Genomic DNA, 18,797 nt, shown 5'->3' on the forward strand with positions numbered 1-18,797 from the left:
CCACTCAACATCTTTCCCACAGAGCTGCAGGAAATGTGTTTGGCATCTATTAATACTGTTTGGAGCTTGGCTAATATGGGACACACTCTGCACAATGACAGGGAAAAACCTTATGTCAACACAGAACCTGGCTAATCTCCCTGCCACTGCCAGAAGCCCTGAACAGAGACTTCCACTGTCCATTGATAGTCCTGCAATTAACCCCATGTCTGGCAGGTCCTTAGCTAATCCACTCAACAAAGTCCCAGAAATGCATCTTACAGAAAATGAGTCTCCAAAGAAAATCATCAGATTTAAGACCTGTCAAAAACTACATGTTCTGCCTTTTTGTCCCTTTTCAGTGGAAGGAAACAGGGAGACAGTCTAAAATTCCACTTTCATTTGCATGTATAAGAGAAAGAAAGACACACATCCACTAGCCCACTCCAGTTAGCCCAGCAGCACTCAGATTAAACTATTCCTCACACATCTGGTTTTGATCACTGGTGAAACTGAACCCACGTGTGAAAGTAACACATACCAATAAAAAGACATATCATTCTGTTTTGCAAAAGAAGTAGGGGAAGGATAATCAACGTTGCTAAAAATAGAACAGGAAGTGAACAGAACATACTGGCCAGAGCCAAACATGTCACAAAGGTCAGGAAAATAAATTTCTCGGAATATAAAATATTGTGCTAATTTTAACTAAGTATTAACAATCGCCCAGAGACTATCCTGACTGTAACTATGTTATTTGGGAATATGTCATAGGTTTTACACCAACTGCAATGTGAATTCTTGATACTCAGCACTTTGTACTATGGTGCAGTCGACAAGTTCCATCAGCTTGATGAACTTGGAGATCTTTTTCAACCTTAATGGCTCTATGATTCCATTCTATGATTCTATGATCCAGTAACAGGCAGGCACTGTGTAAGACTGCAGGCAAACAAACACACAGCTACAAATGCAGCTGAGGGCCAGGTCACAGCACCCAGCAGTTCCAACAACATTACAGTTACCCCAGTTAACTTAAATGTGTGACTTTGAGGCAGAGTATGGCACACATTTGGTGGCTCTGACATTCACAAATCAAGTCACAGTAAGGCAGTGATCTGCAGCTTTTCTGTGCCTTCTCCCCAGAAGTTCATATTTTGGCCTTAATTTCCCATTAGGTCACCTTATGCTTTCCTCATTTTCAGCAGACAAATCTGGCTTTATCAGTTAAATTCCCCCCAGAAAACACTCACTAGCACTGCTGATCAAATTACACAGATGCAGAGAAGAGCAAACAAATGTGGTATTATCATCCATGCAACTTGGAACATAAGCCAAAGAATATGTGGGAGAATTTAAAGCAGGAAAGGACATTGTGCTAGCAGGTAAGCTGCTAGTGCAGAGACACTGAAAGAAAACATGGAGAGGAAGCAAAAGTTCATCAAGAAGTCACATTGCTTCAAACTCTAGCATCACTTTCAAAAAACATGGAAATTTCACATGCAAAAATTGATTGATGACCTCTTTTCAAATTAACCACCACAAGCACATGAAACTCCATGTGAACACAAGAAAATACCTTTTTATCACAGATGCCCAAAAACCAGAACAGGTTGCCCAGAAATGTGGAGTCTCTCTCCTTGGAGACATTCAAAACTTGGCTGGACAAGGCCCTGGGCAACCTGTTTTGTGTTATCCTCTTAATGTCTGCCTGGCACAGGTCAGCCAAGGACTGAGATGAACAATTTCAGCTTTTCCTGTTTGATTTATACTGCTACTTTAATCAGATAAATAAAAAGGGAACATTCTGTTTTCTTGATTAAGAATCACATCAAAAAGTTGCCATCTTTCTCATGTTAAGCTATTGTTTAGTCAAATGCATTCAAACAGCCAATTCATTTCAGTGTTCCCAAACTGAAAAGGGATTAAGACCTGATGAAGTGCTTTAAAGACAATGTACTGTCCCTCTGCCAGGTCTCCCAGGAGTAATATTGGAGATACCAGACCACTCACAGAGGAAATGTCCCTTCAGCACAGATCACAGCTGCAAAGGCCCTTAACAAAGGCAACACTTACAAATTCTTGATTCTTTAACACATAAAAAGGTAACACACACAAAAATGAATGAAATGCAGTTAAGTCCCAGCAGTTGTGTGCAAGTTAAACATGAGCTTCTGGGGAAGGTATTTCCAAGTTGGCTCAAAGTTGTCAAGCAACTGCTGACACATAATGGTAATTCAGAGAATGCAACTTTTGCTCTTAATGATCCAGACACAACTGCCTCAAAAACTGCTAGAAATTAAACCTGTGCTTAGAGTGCAGCCTGCTCTGAACTCTGCTCTGCTGACATATGGCCTCAGCATGCTTCCTGTCACTTTGAATGCTTCCAAGCACAGATGTGGGCTGTGCATTGAAGCAGGTTGTCTCTGTGTTCCCTGCTGCACTCAGAACAGCTGCATTACAGCTGCATACAGCATTTACTACAGGACAAAAGGAAACAGCCAAATGCTTTTGAGAATGGCACTGGGTCCCTATCTTTTACAGGAAGAATGCCAGACTACTTGTGGTAAACTTTGCAACCACAAAAACCAGAAAACTTGCTATTAATAAGTGAATATATACAGCTTAGCCAAGAAATAAGGAAATAGGGAATACAACAGTTGGCAAGCACTAAAATTTTTTCTTTTAGTATTTAGCAGAAGACCTAAGATGCTTAACTGGAATTCTTCAAGGAAAGTATGAATCACGCTGCTTTAATAAAACAATCAACTTGCAATTTCCTGCCTTTTGGGGAAAAATCAAATATTCAGGTTTCTTCTTAATACACTGATATGTTAGGGCATAATGGGGAAAAAAAAAAAAGATAGAATAATAACATTTCAGAAATAATGGCTGTCACTCCCAATGATCCCTGTGTTTGCAGCTGCTGACATGAGAGAGTAAAGCCAGTAAGTACAGCTCCATATCACAGTGACCCACCAGTTCATGTCCCAAAGTGATACAGCTCAGTATCTCTGTTCCTACCAGATTTAGCCTAGGACCCACAAAGCCTTCCACAAAAATCAAGAGATGCTAGTGAATTTTATAAATGGCAAACAGAACTCAAGACAAATATGTTATTATGTACCACAGCAATGATGTCATTGCTGACATGTATGTTGCATCAGCACTCATCAATATGGTTCCTTTTTTTCCATTGGAAAGTTGTACTGCAAATACAGCAGAAGATGCAAAAAGCTTTTCACTTCTAGGTTTATGTCCCTGCTCATAGGATGTGTTTTGTTTCTAAAGAAAACAACCTCACATATGCGAAGTTTCAGAAGTTCGAGTGCTCAGCACACTTAGCAAAAGTATTCTAATGCCATTCAAATCTAGAAACTGAGATCCTTTTCTCTTAAAAAAAACTGTCCCCCATATAGCAGCAAAAATTCTGTACCCCATTCTCTTCCCTGGCCTATACCCAGTAATGCATGAAGGTCTCTGAATTAATTCTTCACATAACCTAAAGAAAATCAAAGGAAAAGTGGGTCCTCCTTTTGGTATATTCAACTAAGAAGTTTAGGCACAGTGAAATCAACAGTTACTTCACTCAAAAACTAAGCTGTGAATACTCTAAGAAACACTGGAATTTCACAGAGGGGGCTTTATGTAATTCCACACATAGCTTTGATTAATTCTTCAATGATTTTTTAGATGTCCACAGAAATTGAATGAATAAAGAGTTCAAAAGGAGCATTCATTTTGTACAGACTTTTGGGAAACTATTCTGACATTTTTCTCAACAAATTGAAATACTGTTCATGACCTGAGGGCTTTTTTTAAGGATCACAAATAGAACATTTCCTATTTGAATGGAACTAGAATTCCTAATGACATAATGATGTTTTATACCTTCCCTCTTTCAATACTCATCTTTGAGACATGTCTGAAAAGCAACAATGTAATCCTTACAAATGCAGAACACCTTTCCTCCATTTAAAAGGAAGGAAGAATAGAAATTGATGCTTTACCTCTAGTTTTTGTCACCACTGTTCCTTTTCAATTTCAGTCTCACATCTCTACTGTAAGTTACACTGTTACTGATAGAAGTTCTGGCAACAATATATTCAGAAATAAAAAATGTTTTAAAAATAATTATTTTAAAATGTTAACACAAAATACATTTTTATTATATGCTTTCTAAACTAGAAAATCAATTACACCTTAGAATTTTAAAAATAAATTAAAATTTACTTTTAAAAAAAGCCTTATTACACTATACTTACACTTGACTTTGTTCAGGTATTGTGTATTTGCAAATCACAAAGAAGATAATTTTCTAGGATTGTGAGCAACTAAGAGAGGAGAACTTCCTTGTTAAATTGCATAGCCCAGTATAAGATCCTGGCTAATACTGAAAAAGCAATTTTTCATACTGAGAGGCAATTCTGCATTTTATGTGTACTAACATATTCACTTAAAATCTATTAAATATAAAATAGCAAAAACCTGAAATACAGATTCCAGTACTCTCATATTAAGTTCAATCCAGACTGAACTTCGTATGGACAGATCTGTAAACATCCAGTGCAAACCAGCTCTCTGCAGTGCTGCCCAGTCAACTCCACTGTCAGGGCCCATCACAGCCCTGACCATCTGAAAGCTTTCAGCATTCAGCTTTGCATGTTTTCACCTCTCTCAGGACAACTCTGTGTCTGGGAATCATTACCTTCAGATTTGTCTGAAGTTGGAGCCCTGGCTAATTCTTTCATTCTCAGTTCCACCTTGTCACCAAGGAGTGTTTGCCACTGCTCAGGGAGAACTCCAGCCTGCCCAGCACTTGGCCCAGCCAGGACAATTCGCAGAGCACGAGGAACAGCACCACTCCTTCACAGACATCAAAGTGACTTGTTTTCTAACAGGGAATGAGTCATGTCTAAGTTCAATTAAACATCTTTAGGGGAAATCTTATGATTAAACACAGAATCAACACCGTATCCGGGGACTGTTGATGGACACCACATATTTATTCAGGCTTCTGGGACTCTTTTAATGTTTAATTTTGCCTTGATGACCATTTTGTGTCTAGAACATGAATTACTGACAAATTTGCTGGAATCTTCCCTCACTTTTCATATCCTTCCAGGTTTCTGCACTTTTCTGAAGCAATATCTTTCCTGTCAAACTCTGTAAACAAAGTAATATTTGCTGGCCAGCATGGCCTTGGATTCTGAGAAAAATTCTTTCCTGCACATGATTATGGACAATTATCCTGAGGAACTTTTGGAATCTCTTTCAAAATGCTCTAATTACCTTTTGTGACACTGTTTTGCTCAGCTTTCCTAACTCACTTTGACATACAACTCAGGAGTCAGTGCTGCTGCAAAAGGCCTTTCAAGAATTCTCCTGGTATGCCACCATATTACATGTTTAATTTATGGAGAAATAAGTAGACAAAGTTAATTTAAAAACATTTAGTACTTTAGCACTATGCACACAAATCTCACTGAACTCCATAGGAGATAAAATTATGTTCCTGCCAGGACAGCATCCTATAATTCATCAAAACAACCACCATGACTCGCAGAATAAGTGTGAGAGATCTGAGTAACTGAAAAAAAAAATCTCTGCTGAATCTCCCCCTGGCAAGCTCAGACACCAGCACACACCTCCTCTGTGCAGGATGGAGCTTTGTAAGATCGCTGCTTGAAGGCTTTTCACATTAATATGTAGATTCCAAACAGCAAATTCAGCTGGGAATTTATAGCAGAAGCAAAGCTCTTTCCAGTTCATGGAAACATATTCCTCTTCTTACTGGAATAAATTCAGAAAGGGGAAAAAAGCCCTATAAAACCCAAACCACAAGACAGTCCTTTGCCAGGCTGCACAATCTTTCAGTTCTACAGTGCTTGGTGCTGTGAAGCATCCTACACATCAGCAACCTTAAGGCACTCCTAACTCTACTGCTTCAAGCCACGTAGAAGATTGCTTAATCAGTCACCAGACACTTTTGTTTCAAGCAAAATTCTAACATGCAAGAGCTTCTTCAAGAAACACAGACACTGCCCTAGCTGTACAGTGAAATGAGGCACTTTCAGAACACATCGTTCCTCCCAGAACAGCTCCTCAGCTGACTGAGAATCCTGGCAGCCCCCACTCATCCTGGAGCCAGACATGGCTTCTCACGACATCTTGTGGCAGCAGGACCAGCTGACAGGACTTTTGACTTCAAAAAAGTAATTTAAGATGTGCAACAATGATATTGCAGAAGATCAAACACAAAACAAAAATCACCAATTTATAATCAATTAATCTGAACAGAGTAGCAACAATTTTCAAAACAGGAAAATTCCCCATAAAAATGAAGACACAAAGTATAAAACAACAGGAGCATTATTTTAAAGTAATAAAGTCAGAAAATTGAAACAATCTAATGAAATTTGATGCAAAATAATGAAGCATATATGAGCTTCAGATGTACAATTATAATAGGTGTATATATTATTAACATTCAACATATTCTAACTAGAAGATTAGAATTTTCCTTGCACTTTGTTGCTTCCAGGAAGAGACTGGTAGAGAAGGGAAAAGCTTCATTGTCCAGAAACACAAGGACAAGCTGACTCAATTAGGCTAATTTATTCTGTTATTTATCTTGCATGCAACTGGATAAACAGCAAAATAGCTCATCTTATTTCCATTTGTTTTCAAATTATGTTTTGAGAAAATATCTTTTAATTACACCTCAAAAAATAAAAATTATGGTTCAATACTATTCTACTGCAAACACATCAGTCCCAGACGAATTAATAGATGGCCCACCTTGAAAAGGAAGTCAGAAATAGCTCTAATTAAATAAATTAAACCAAACAAAATTTTTTAATATATAGTCTTTGTTTTCACAAATATCCTCATCAAGGCACACAAAAAAGATGTGTTCTCAGTCATTAACTGAGTAAAACTTAATTCATACTGTTTTTTGATGGAATGTTTTGTTGGAGTGTTTTCTGATGAGCCTGAAATCCTGACTCATACAGCTTCTGGAACAGCGGCAATTTTTCTTGTCAGGGCAGAAACAATTAGCTTTGCCTAGACTAGGGCCAGGGACACCTCACCTGTGCTGCCCCTCGGGTGTTCCACACTCGAACTTCATCAACTTCATCCTCCTGCTGAACGAAACATCACCTCACATCTGAACTCACCAGTTTGGCTCGGTATGAATGTATGTATGTATGTATGTATGTATGTATCTATCTATCTATCTATCCTTCTGTGAAGAACCCAAATAGACACTCAAATGGCCTCCAGGTGGAAAGGTGGAAGCTAAAGTAACCTTGGAGAGTAATATTACCTCAGTGAAGTGAAGCACATCTTTGTCTCAGAAAACAGACTGGGAAGCAGAGTGGCAGGAAGGTCATTCTCAAAAATTGTGGAACCCTGACACAATAACTGATCTCTCCTGCTTTCTCAAGAAAAGGAGTTTCTCAAGATCAGCAAACTTTCTTGTCATGTAACTCTGTCCTCCACTGGCAGGGGTGCAATATATTTCATATCTTTGTGCAGTTACACAGTCTTAATGTACAAATACTATCATTTCATGGATTCAAAACCACAATGTTTTGAAGCCCAGGACACTTCTCCACCAACTTTTTGAAAAACACCACCTACAGCAGGTAAGGCCCGAGACTTACCTGAAAGTCCCAAACTTACCTGAAAGCTTCAGCTAGGAGCAGAAACCTGAGAGCGCAAAGAAAACTGCACACCCTAATTTGTCTTTATTTATATGCTCTGGCATAAGGTACAACCTGTGCTTTACAAACTCAAATAAACAAGAGTTTATGAGCAGGTCAGTCTCTGTGGACTGCATTACTTTGACTAAGATTGTCTTTCCTTTAGAGATGAAACCATGTACAAACCGTGTCAATTTTAGTAGTTCTCAATTTTTTCCTTCAAATGAAGCCTAATGTGGTAAGATGCAGAAGATGAGGTGCTGAATATTATCTTAAACAGTTTCAGTATTTTTTTTCAATTGTCTGTGTAGAAAGGATCATTAACATCAACAGTAGTTGTGCCTGCACCAACCTGACCAGGAACTTGTTTGCTGCATGGGGCAGTGAAGTAACCTAACACACAGACCACCTTGAAATGAGCCTGCAGTGAGACACTGCTAACAGGATTATTCTTTCAGTCACTGAAAACAAATGTCTCTAATGCTTTTACACTCCATTTATTTACCCTGCAATACCAAGACTCAAATACTGTGAATAGAAATCTTATTTGCAGCCATTGCTGCCTAAGAGTGGCATGTAAATCTCCACCAGTCAGAGAGAGACTGAAGCTGTCACTGCTTTAATTTCTAACAGCCTCCCTTCCATCAAGGCATATCTAAGTTTCCACTCATATTTTTTGCTGCTGGATTTTTTTTTCTGAATACAATTCCATAAAAGTAGCTAATTATGATGAACAAGTACTTAGAAATGCTAACACAGAGCTTGAACTTTCATGGAAGTGTTTATAATTGTAATGAAGTAGCTTGTCCAAGAAGCATGCGAAATTCTGTCTTCTCAAGACAACCTAATCACAATGCACCAGCATGTCAGAAAGCTGAAGAAGTCCCCAGAGAACTTTCAAAGACTTGATTCAGCTCCTTTCACCAAGCACTAGGTTCAGCAGATCCAATTTCTATCGGGAAGGCAACAATCAAACTACGTTCAATTTCCTTTATATGAACTTTTGAGATTCTAAGAGTTCACATGACATATCATGTTTTTAAATCCCACTGTGATTGGTATCTCTCAAAACAGAAAATCTCACTTTAAAACATACTCTTTAGAGACCTATTCATATAAGCAGCAAAGAACAGTGATTGTTGTGACAATATTAATACCACCTTCATCTCACTTGAGAATGACTTTTTGAGAAGTACTGACAGTACTTACAATAAAAAATAATTTTAAACCTCATTTTTACAAGGAAGGTCACCTTGAAGATCACTTCTTACACACTGAAGACTTTCACATTTGCTTCACTATCAATAAACAATTTCTGTCCTGTAATCCAAAGAAATTCATACCAGAATAAAGAGCATTAACCAAATACCTTTCAGAATCCAGGTAAGAACAGAACAAGACTGAAAATCCAGTCAAAGGGAAAGAATATTCATTCCTTTCATCTTAAAAGAGACTAAAACAAAGGATGTGACCAAGAGTCTGAATACAGCAACAAACCATTTTCATATTGCCGCTTTATTTAAAAGAAAGTGACTTTAGAGTTTTTGGTAACATTTTTTATACAAAACTGATACAATGAAAAATAACTTCAGCAGTGTCCTAGAGCAGAATACAGACTGTAAACTCATCATCAAATGTACTATATTGGAAAAGGTAACTTTGTTCAAAGCTTATTTGCAGACCAGCACCAAGTGATCCCAAAAGTCTAGTTTTACTCTACATGCCAAAAAACCTCAAACCCACACTTCCTAAAGAGTTGTTCAATCTCACTCGTCTTCCAATTTACAGTAACAGTTGTGATTAACTGAAACAATTCAAAATTTCCTAGAACTTCCTACTTCAGTGAGTAAAAATCAACTTTTGCACACCTTTGAAAGTCTATAAGGAGTCATGGACTACAAGGTATTTGCACAAAACCTTAGTAATTGCCACTTGCATGGAATTCCAAAGTCCATGAAGAAATGCCAAAGCCCTGTAAAAGTTCTTTTTAAATTATTTTGTTTCAGCAGGTCAATCTCATTGATCTTGGGATCACATTTTTTTAAACCAATTGTCTGCAGTACATCAAAATTCCATCACATCAACAAGCAGTATGAACAGGATCCAGTGGGGAAGGAGAAAAACCAAAACACAACAAGCCACACGATCCTGAAATTCTTTTACTATTCTTATCACATGCTCGGTAGAAAGCAAGGCTCCCCCCAAAACTCTTCTGTTTCTATTTTTAAGTTGCCTGAAATCTAACTTCTCAAATAGAAAACCTATTTTGGGAAGAAACTTTCTCAGTATAAATTCAGTTCCTCAAACAGCTTTTGGGGGTAACTTGGCTTCATGCAACTCTTACGGGCACAGGGAAGATACTGCCCTCAAATATTAAGGCTGTAGAGAGCTACCAGATGGGATAAAATACCAATACTCAAACTGTGAGATAATTGTACTGTAATTCTTGCATTTGCTCTTCTCTTGTCATGCAATCACAATTATCCTTTGTAGAAGACAGCAGAGGTCTGCTGTGGGCTCTCTGCTCGGCTGCTTCTCACTTCGAGATTCCTGAACTCAATCTGATTTGTTTTATTATGACTGTTCATGTAAATGTTCTAGGAACAGCACCAGTAAAAAGGGATGCTAGCCCAGTAACCCCAGAAAATCTGCAACTTAGAAGTTTTCCCTAGAAATTGAAAAATTTCCCTGGACATTCCACTTTCTTTTCAAGCTCTTTGCCTTCTGCCTTTATCTGTGAAACATCCATGAATCATCTTTTATCACTGCTCACCACCTTGTGATACCAATGTAAACAAAACCCAGTAGAATAATCAAGTTTTGCCAGAGAAAATAAAAAGCACCATAATGTTACATTTTTGCTCATTTCAGTAAGTTATAGCAGCATTTCGAGACCAAAGCCTCAGCTTTCTAATGCTTAAAGCCTTGCTCGCAGGTTCTCTGCAATGCTTTGGATCCTGGTATTAAAACAGAAGAGGTATTGAACATAGGATGTGCTCACAGGAATGTGGATAGGAGTTTCTGTGGATCGTGTGCAACAGACCTGCTTTGTGCCTGGGGACATTTACAATGCAGATTTGGTTCTCTTGTGAAGCTGAGGAGTCACTGGCACTGAACAGTTTTGCCATAGCCACCTCTTCCAGCATCATAGTCTTGCCGATACTCATCTCGGACCTAAGGAAGGAGGGAGAAAGGGAAGCCCAGAAAAGACAAGGAAAAACAATTTTTCAATAATTGTTACGCCATCAGAATACAGTCATATTGACATCACAACACTAAGTGGCCACATGGAGCTGACTGACCAACCAGAAGGTGAAGTGCATCATGCAGAAACCCAAAACAGCATAAAACAACCTCCTCTTTCCTTGTGTCTGGGGACTCTCTAATCAACACAGCACAAGCAAGGATGGCCAGCCTTGGGCTTTGGCAGTACAAGCCACTGCCACCTGCTCCACTTGGGGTAAGCCTCCTGCTGTCCTGTGTGCTCTGGACAGCCCCTTACATTTTCTGGGCTTACTTAAAAGCATTATCTTGCCAGGCAGCCAAGAGCTGTTTCTGCAAGTACTTTTAGTGAAATTTGGTCTTCCATTGTTACCTTCAACAATGACTCCTAAGCTGCTATTTTTGAAATTGTTCTGTGTTCCTTCAAAACCAAGAAATTTGGCAAAGTCACCATTCCCTTAAAATCCCAGGCTGTATGACAACCTACCTGTCCCCCTGATCTTCCACGGCCATACTGCCTACCCTCCTTAAATCCTGCATCCCAGTCTGTCCTTATGATCCTGTCATCAAGCCTGGTCCCATTGATGTATCGCATTGCATTTTCAGCATCTCCTCTGGCATAATACCTTAGGAATAAGTTAATGAAAAAATGGACTTCTATTTTCACCACATGGGAAAAAGAACAATATCAAATGGGCTACAAAACCAAGTCTTTGCTTGAACCACCTTTATGAAGCTACACTTACTAAGAAAACTGCTAGTAAAAGGGAGGAACATGCAGCAATTCAAGCATTAAATATACAGACATTGGATTGTCAATCATGCTGACAACAGAACAAAGCTCTACTACTACCAAGTGGGAAGCCCCAGGCATGCTTGCTTCTTGCTGCAAACTTTCACCTTTCTGATGAGTTTACTGAAACCAGTAACAGAATGATGCTTAGAAACGTGCACATAATGAAGTCACACGTTAGGGATGAAAGAAGCCAACAGAAACTTTACATGTGTATTTGTACGAAAAGAGAGACCTTTTTTATCCTGGTATGGTACATACGAATTTACTGCAGAGGTCAAATACCTAAAAGATATCTGGGTTAAAGTATCACAATGAAAGCAATCTGCTAACCCTGCTCGACATGCAATGTATATTCTAGAATCACGGTTGGAAAAGACCTGTAAGATCATCAAGTCCAACCGTGAGCCCAGCATTGCTCTCTCTCGCCACGGTCTCCCACAGACGCTTTAGCAAAGGATTAATTTTATCCTCGGAGAACCCCCCCGTGACTCAGAGCCAGCAATACAGAGCAGATCACCCACACCCTGACCGCTCCTGTCGCCTCGCACAAGGATACTCCACGAAGCAAAAGCCGCAGGCGGTTTTCTTCACTTTGTCCAGTCCCATGATGACCTTCTTGATGTCGCCGCTTTTGCCGAAGAGCTCGTGGATCTGCTCCTCCGTGGTGTAGAAGGAGAGGTTCCCCACGTACAGTGTGCAGCTCTTCCGCAGCAGCCGCTCCTGGTCGTACCGCGTCCCCTGGGCCGCAAGGACACAGCGTTACCTCACGGTCCGGCCCGGCCCGGCCGGACTGCGCGGCGCCCGCCCCCGGCTCACCCGGAAATGCTGGTCCCGGTACTGGCTGAGTTCGGCGTAGGAATCGCTGCGCAGGATGCTTAGCGTCCCGCCGGAGCTCATGGCGGCTCTGCACGGCCCGGCCGAGGCCGGCAAGGCAAGGCAAGGCAAGGCAAGGCAAGGCAAGACAAGGCAAGGCAAGGCAAGGCTAGGCAAGGCAAGGCTAGGCAAGGCTAGGCAAGGCAAGGCAAGACAAGACAAGACAAGACAAGACGAGGCAAGGCACGGCACAGGACAGGACGAACGGCCACTACCCAACGCAACCGCCCCTCAGCGCCTATCCCGCGCCCCGCGCATGCGCCCCGCGGCCGCCGGGCGCGCAGCCAATGGCGAGCCGGTACGCGGCTCTCGCGAGCGCGGCGAAAGTGGGGGGGTGGTGTGCAGCACCTGTCGCGAGAGCTGCGGGGCTCCCCGCTCGTGGGGGCGCTCGGGCGCGTGGTCTCGCGAGAGCGGCGGCCATGGCGCTGCTGCGGGCTCTGCTGCTGCTGCTCTCCAGCCCGCGGCTCGTGGAGCGGCTGTCGGAGTCGCGGCCCATCCGCGCCGCCGCCCGGCTCACCGCCACCGCCCTCACCCGCGGCCAGCGCGACCTGGCCCCGCGCCTGCTTCGCCTGCGCGACGCCTTCCTCGCCGAGCTCAAGGACGGCGCCCGCGCGCGGGGGTGGCCGTGGCCGCGCGGGCCCGGCCGCGGCGCCCGCCCCGGATCAGCGCCGTGATCGCAGCTTCGAGCGGGAGGCAGCTGCGGACAGCGCCTGGGAGGAGACGGGAACTGCCGCCGCTTCTGCGCCGAGCGCACGGAGCGCGTTGGAACCGGCGGGTGAAGGACCCCGGGCGGTGCCCGGGCTGATGGCGAGCTGCGGACTGGACGGTGCGTTCCATATCGCATGGCCTGGAGCGACTCCTCGGGAAAGCATGAACACGGGAAGCTGCTTCTCATCGGTTTCATGGATTTCCATTTCAGAGACAGTATACACGTTCCACGGTTCTCAGGAACAAGCAGACTCACTTTATAATCACCTACAATGCTGTGAAGGTTGTCACTTTAAATGCTCAATAAGAAACTTGAAATAAAATCACAGTTCTCACGGGAGTACCTGTAACAATGTCTGTGTATACTGGAGTAATACTCCATATTTAATACAGTTTTGTTACAAAAAGGGGTTTAAGTGTTGACGATGGACAGGATAATGGATGTCTTACAGGAGGCAAAAGGGATTCAGTAGCTATCCTAAAAACACACCTGAAGTCTATTGTAGCAAGAAGGGTTTACAGGGAAAAAAATGACCAATAGAACCACCCTACATATAAATGGAAATACAGATATATAATGGAAAAGGGTGCATCCATCATGTGTAATGTATTGGGCAGGTTTGCTTAAGATGCTGTATCTGATGACATCTACAACGCGACAGCAATTAACCTTCCTTCAGAGCATGTTTCACTGTTTGGTCCAGCTCAGTTAACTGGGAAGGGTCATTTCCATTCCTTGTATCATCGCAGTTGAGAAGAATGTTGTATTTTGATACAGTTTCCTGCATTGCTGGTAAAATTATACCTCCAGCAACGAAGACAGGTGTGCATGGATGGAGAAACTGCGTCTACAGTGTAAATTCAAAAGTCTGGCTGGAAAGACAAAAGCAGTATATTATTCATCTGAGCTGGTATTTGTAGTCCAGGTTCTCTTGCTGGCTCTCTGCGGGTTACCTGTGCAGTGGTAGAGAAGTCATCATCCCATGGGAATGGTGCTCTGTTACATCCCCAAAGAATTTCAAAATGTACCCCACTCAGACTGCCAAAATTCATAAGTTTTATGAAAGTAATGTTCAAGATTTAAGTTAAGCAAGCTGAAAATGAGAAGCAGGGCATGGAGTACCAGCTGTGGCACATAGTTGTGTCATCCCAGTGTAAGAGAGCAAGAAGAAAAATAACTTGGAAAAAACATTTGCTGTCATGATGCTTTCACAACTACTTACACTACTTTGTGAGTCACCAGTACACACAGGCACGTTCTCTCTCTCCCTGCCTCCCCCCAAACACACACCTTTAATTTACAGACAGGCCAGCAGTGAGGAATGAAGGATGTGGGACGAACATACAGAGAACACATGGCAAAACGCTTTACAAGAGAACAAGAGCTATGTTCCCTAAACATCCAGGCCATACCTATAGTTTGGAAAAGACAGGCAAATTCACACATTCATTTTTCCTAGTTTATGCCTTAGAGCCTGGCATCAATCTGTATTATTCTTGTCACTATTGAAAACCTGTCTCTTAAGACCTTATGTAAGGTTCTGTGGGTGAAGAACTGCCAAAAGCATTACCACCTTTGTGAGCAGAAATAATTCAAGTGTCAGATTTGTTTCAGAGAGGCTTGATCTACAATGCATGTGCAAATCAGGATGTTTTGGATCCAGAAGTTCACGTAGGCAAAACCAAAAATTGTAGGTCATGCTGTGCTGTTGAGCATATACATCATTGTCAGATGAAGCCCAGTTGTTGGTCCAGTTTGAAAAGAGACTGCTCTCCAGCAGAAAGCCAGGATAAGAGCTGTCATTCCCACTGAGCTGATTTAATGGGGAGCAGTTAGTGCACTAACTAAGGAGGGGGCACAGGGGATGCTGCTCCTCCCAGGAGGCTGCCTTTCCTGCACGGCAGCAGAACTGTGCAGGGCTTTGCTGAGCCCATTCAGAGATGCTTCTGGTCCAATGGCACAAAGGATTGAATGCCCTCCAGTTACCCGTTTTGTCTGCACAGCTCCTCGATCCAGCTCCCGCAGGACCTGCCGTGCGTTCTGCCGGGGTGACAGTCATGACAGAGCAGAGACAGCTACGAGACGAGTGGCAGGAGCGCACAAGGGAAGGAGTGCCCGAGCTGCAGCCGCGGAACACCGCACACGCTTAATGCCATCACAGTGCTGCCCTCCCGAGCTGCCTGGGGCCGTACGTGAGTAGCACATTCACGAGGATGGAACTGTGGCAAGGAAGGCTAAAGAGGAAAAGCCTGGATTTTAGGATTTAGCACAAGTACTTAGGCTGAAGCATACTCCATGTTCTAAAGCAGAATTCTGCCAGATCAGTGCTGGGGATTTTTCAAGACAGACCCACCCTAGGCAGTGGAACAGTACTGTGACTGCCGTCTGGTCTAATGAATTTTTAAGAACATAAAATAAAAGATTACTGAGTCAGATGAGCTTTTGTCTAACCCTGTAACCTCTCTCCAGCAGCTGAATTAATGCCTGTTATCAGTAAATGCCCCACAGTCCCCAAACCCTGTCAGAGATTATAAGAGCTTTCAAAAATAAATCTCACAGGGAAACAGCTAAGCTTCAATCACAGTTTTGGTGGGCTCTGATTTCATCGTCTCTCATCAGGAGAATTACAAAAGTTCATATAAAACATCACAGGGCTGAGTAAGCCAAATTTTAAGCAGGTTATATCCAGAACTGGCTACCCTAAGAGCATGAGGAATGGGAATAAAGATATGTTGGAAAGCTCCCAGTACCACTGCTGGTGCTGAAAGGTGGGTGCATGAAAGAGGAACGTCTCACGCCATCATCAGACAGCACCCAAATGAGGTAAAAGACTAAAACTTTGTTCTCCTGAAACCTAAAGGGTCTGATGATCTCTGTTTAGCTCAAGGATGTAAAGTCCTAACTGACTCCTCCAATTTCCACTGGATAGGACAGGTATTTGTGGTGGGTCTTCCATTGATAAGTGAGGAAATATCAAAGTCTCGTTCTTGAATGAGACGCCACATTTTGTAATTGTGGCTCTGACTGTACCAGGGATTACAATAAAGATGTGACAGTCGCTGCAGGTAGAATTGCTTGCTCGCTGCTCTACTGTCTGGCAAAGGGTTTCTTCTCCAGCCCCAGCCATGTCAATGATTTCCACATGCATGTCTGTCTGCTTGATATTGAGCAGAGACCTTGGAGGCATGTAGGTGTGCGCAAAGAGCAGAGTGTAGTGCCGCGGATGGCTTGAGGACGCTGGAGAATGGATGAGCTGCTCCAAGTGAAACAAACAGGGAATGAGCCCTCCCTGGTGTAAACATCCAAAGAGAAGTGCCCCCAGAAGGTTGAACAGAACAATGAGGAGTTTCCATTTTACAGCTCTGTTTGGTGACGCGCTGAGCAGGACCAATGGCAGGATGAGAGGGATGAGAAACCGAGGCTCCTGGTGACTGAACAGAGAGAGAAATGCCAAAGGAACAAAATAAAACAGCAGCAATGTTGGACTGCCCTCGGAATACAACAACCCAGGAGGCCCACGGTAGCACCATCTGACCAGCATTAACTGATGGACGTATTTCTTTAGCATTTTAAAGCCTGCACCAATGGCCAGAATATGTAAGATCCCAAACAGCATTACTCCGTTGACTGTAAAATGTGTAACTCGCGGGTGAGTTCCATGCAGTGCAAGATTATGAGGATTAAGATTATAGCTGAGAAAATTGAAGGGGGTTACTACCATTTTGTCGTGTAATTGAACTATTACATCAAATAGGCTGCTCTTGTTAGTGCTGTAGAGGTTGTCTAAGCTTATGGAGGTAAAATAGAAGGTGTCAGCAGTTATGAAAACAAAAGCGGTAAAACATGCACATAGGATAAACTTCAAAAAGTGATTTATGAGAGTTTTAATGCTCTTCTGAGAGTCAACAATTAAACTGGCCCAGTAAAGCAGGGGCATTAGAGCAAATGCCAGAAAGGTTGGCCTGTTGAAAAACCCAGCAGTTGTTATGACCCCTATGAGAGAGCTGCTTGTAGGCTCTGCTGAGCTGCCACTAGGCTTCTTTGAAGAAACCAGTACCATGAGAAGAGCAAAGAGAAGTCCTTCGAGTGTGTTGGTAAACGTTCTTGTATAAAACACCAGCGTGACATATGATCCAGCAAGAAGTACCAGCGCTTTCCACGGATCTGCTCCCCAGAAAGAGGCCAATCGATAAACACTATAGTCGAGTATGAAAGAAAAGATTGTAAAGAGCAGGCGAGGAGATACAAGGAGAGTGTAGCTGTTGATGCAACTTGAACATATGTCCAACTGCTGCAAAGACTTGATCAGCCAGTACGTAATTCCTGATGTCATTAATGGGAAAACAACTGTTCTGCAAGGAGAGCTGGAAAGGAACTCCCATGGATAATAGACCTGTAGGTTTAAAATATCTCCTACAAAGGAAGAGAAAAATACATAGATAGATAATATATTTTATTCAGTAATTCAGCATCAGGGATACTACTTAGTATTAGAAGTATCACACTACAGAGCAGCTCCTAAACTTTTGAAACTGGTGTCAACCTTGACATTTTTAGGAGCATACCGTTCATTTTTACAAAGCATCGAGATGCCTGTCACAGTGATGTGGTTCGAGGCGCCACTCGCAGTGGACAGCACAGAGCAGGAACCCATCCACCCGGCCAGCCCTGATCCTCTCCTGCCCGGCTTGCGGGACTCGCTGTGTGACAGAGCGGGATCCCTCGGGAACACCCGCCTGGCCGGCGATGCGGGACACGGTGGTCGTGGCCGCGCCGCTGCGCATCCCCTCGAGCCCGTGCGGGGCCACCCCGTCCCGGGCGCACGCCTTACCTGCCATGACCTCGGGTGCCTGGAAGAACTCGTCGGGGTGCAGGTACCCGCTCTGCGGCAGGAGGCACCAGCCCGCCCGCAGCGCCGCCAGCAGCGCCCACAGCGCCCGCGCCACCATGGCGGCCCCGGCCCCTCACGCCGCACCAGCAGGGGGCGTGCGGCGCGCGGACGAGGCGCCGCAGCGGGAGCCCGGCGCGCATGCGCAGCGCCCGCCCCGCGCCGACTGAAACTGACGGGATCCCGGGATCAATGAGGCTGGAAATGGCTCCGGGATAACAGAGTCCAACCGCGGCCCATCACCGCCGTGTCAGCCACACTACGGCACGGAGCGCCACGTCCAGGCTTTCCTCAAATTCTTCCAGGGACGGTGACTCCAGCACCTCCCAGGCAATCCATTCCAGTGTCTAATCACCCTTTCTGTGAATTCCTCCTGATGTCCATCCTGAACTCCCCTGGCACAGTTTGAGAGTATGAGTTCTATCAGTACTTTCTCTCGTCCTGTCACGGCCTCGGAGAAGAGCCCGACCCGCACCAGGTTTCTGCCTCCTGACAGGGAGGTGTAGAGTGGGAAAAGGTCACCCTGGAGCCTCCTCCAGGCCGAACACCCCCAGCCCCCTCAGCCGCTCCTCGTGGGACTTGTGCTCCAGACCCTTCTCTGGGTACATCCCAGCACTTCAG

The 18,797-nt window shown here is 43.5% G+C and overlaps 3 protein-coding genes across 4 annotated transcripts; 1 reads left to right on the plus strand and 2 right to left on the minus strand.

The window, feature by feature from the left end:
* Nucleotides 1-9,172: 9,172 nt before the first annotated feature.
* Nucleotides 9,173-12,838, minus strand: NCBP2 (nuclear cap binding protein subunit 2). 2 transcript variants are annotated; one of them, XM_014256212.2, is made up of 4 exons: nucleotides 12,523-12,838; nucleotides 12,263-12,444; nucleotides 11,398-11,536; nucleotides 9,173-10,862 (listed from the first exon to the last, which is right to left on the minus strand). In XM_014256212.2, the coding sequence occupies exons 1-4, from the start codon at nucleotides 12,601-12,603 to the stop codon at nucleotides 10,791-10,793; spliced, it is 474 nt and encodes a 157-aa protein (XP_014111687.1). In that variant the 5' UTR covers nucleotides 12,604-12,838; the 3' UTR covers nucleotides 9,173-10,790. The 2 variants fall into 2 exon arrangements, with proteins under 2 accessions (XP_014111687.1, XP_014111686.1); XM_014256211.2 differs by lacking the exon at nucleotides 9,173-10,862 and having other exon boundaries at nucleotides 10,870-11,536.
* A 160-nt stretch (nucleotides 12,839-12,998) lies between these two features.
* On the plus strand, nucleotides 12,999-13,627 carry NCBP2AS2 (NCBP2 antisense 2 (head to head)). Its single transcript, XM_005527080.2, has one exon. It carries the CDS (start codon nucleotides 12,999-13,001, stop codon nucleotides 13,251-13,253), a length of 255 nt encoding a protein of 84 aa, XP_005527137.2. The 3' UTR covers nucleotides 13,254-13,627.
* Nucleotides 13,628-16,142: 2,515 nt separating this feature from the next.
* On the minus strand, nucleotides 16,143-18,247 carry PIGZ (phosphatidylinositol glycan anchor biosynthesis class Z (Gwada blood group)). The gene is made up of 2 exons (XM_005527082.3): nucleotides 18,120-18,247; nucleotides 16,143-17,701 (listed from the first exon to the last, which is right to left on the minus strand). The coding sequence occupies exons 1-2, from the start codon at nucleotides 18,235-18,237 to the stop codon at nucleotides 16,143-16,145; spliced, it is 1,677 nt and encodes a 558-aa protein (XP_005527139.1). The 5' UTR covers nucleotides 18,238-18,247.
* Between the last annotated feature and the right edge of the window lie 550 nt (nucleotides 18,248-18,797).

The sequence above is a fragment of the Pseudopodoces humilis genome, chromosome 11 (assembly GCF_049639895.1).
Source record: "Pseudopodoces humilis isolate 2021_Gansu_Grassland_sample_001 chromosome 11, ASM4963989v1, whole genome shotgun sequence".
Lineage (NCBI taxonomy): Eukaryota > Metazoa > Chordata > Aves > Passeriformes > Paridae > Pseudopodoces > Pseudopodoces humilis.

What these genes read in the sequence shown, in the direction of transcription:
- NCBP2 (XM_014256211.2), bottom strand. Translation starts at nt 12,603, where the DNA reads ATGAGCTCCGGCGGGACGCTAAGCATCCTGCGCAGCGATTCCTACGCC. An exon ending in ACCGGGACCAGCATTTCCGG is followed by an intron (nt 12,445 to 12,522) that starts GTGAGCCGGGGG and finishes CTTGCGGCCCAG; the next exon opens with GGGACGCGGTACGACCAGGA. An exon ending in TGCGGCTTTTGCTTCGTGGA is followed by an intron (nt 11,537 to 12,262) that starts GTATCCTTGTGC and finishes CTTATTCCTAAG; the next exon opens with GTATTATGCCAGAGGAGATG.
- NCBP2AS2 (XM_005527080.2), top strand. Translation starts at nt 12,999, where the DNA reads ATGGCGCTGCTGCGGGCTCTGCTGCTGCTGCTCTCCAGCCCGCGGCTC.
- PIGZ (XM_005527082.3), bottom strand. Translation starts at nt 18,237, where the DNA reads ATGGTGGCGCGGGCGCTGTGGGCGCTGCTGGCGGCGCTGCGGGCGGGC. An exon ending in GGCACCCGAGGTCATGGCAG is followed by an intron (nt 17,702 to 18,119) that starts GTAAGGCGTGCG and finishes CTTCCTTTGTAG; the next exon opens with GAGATATTTTAAACCTACAG.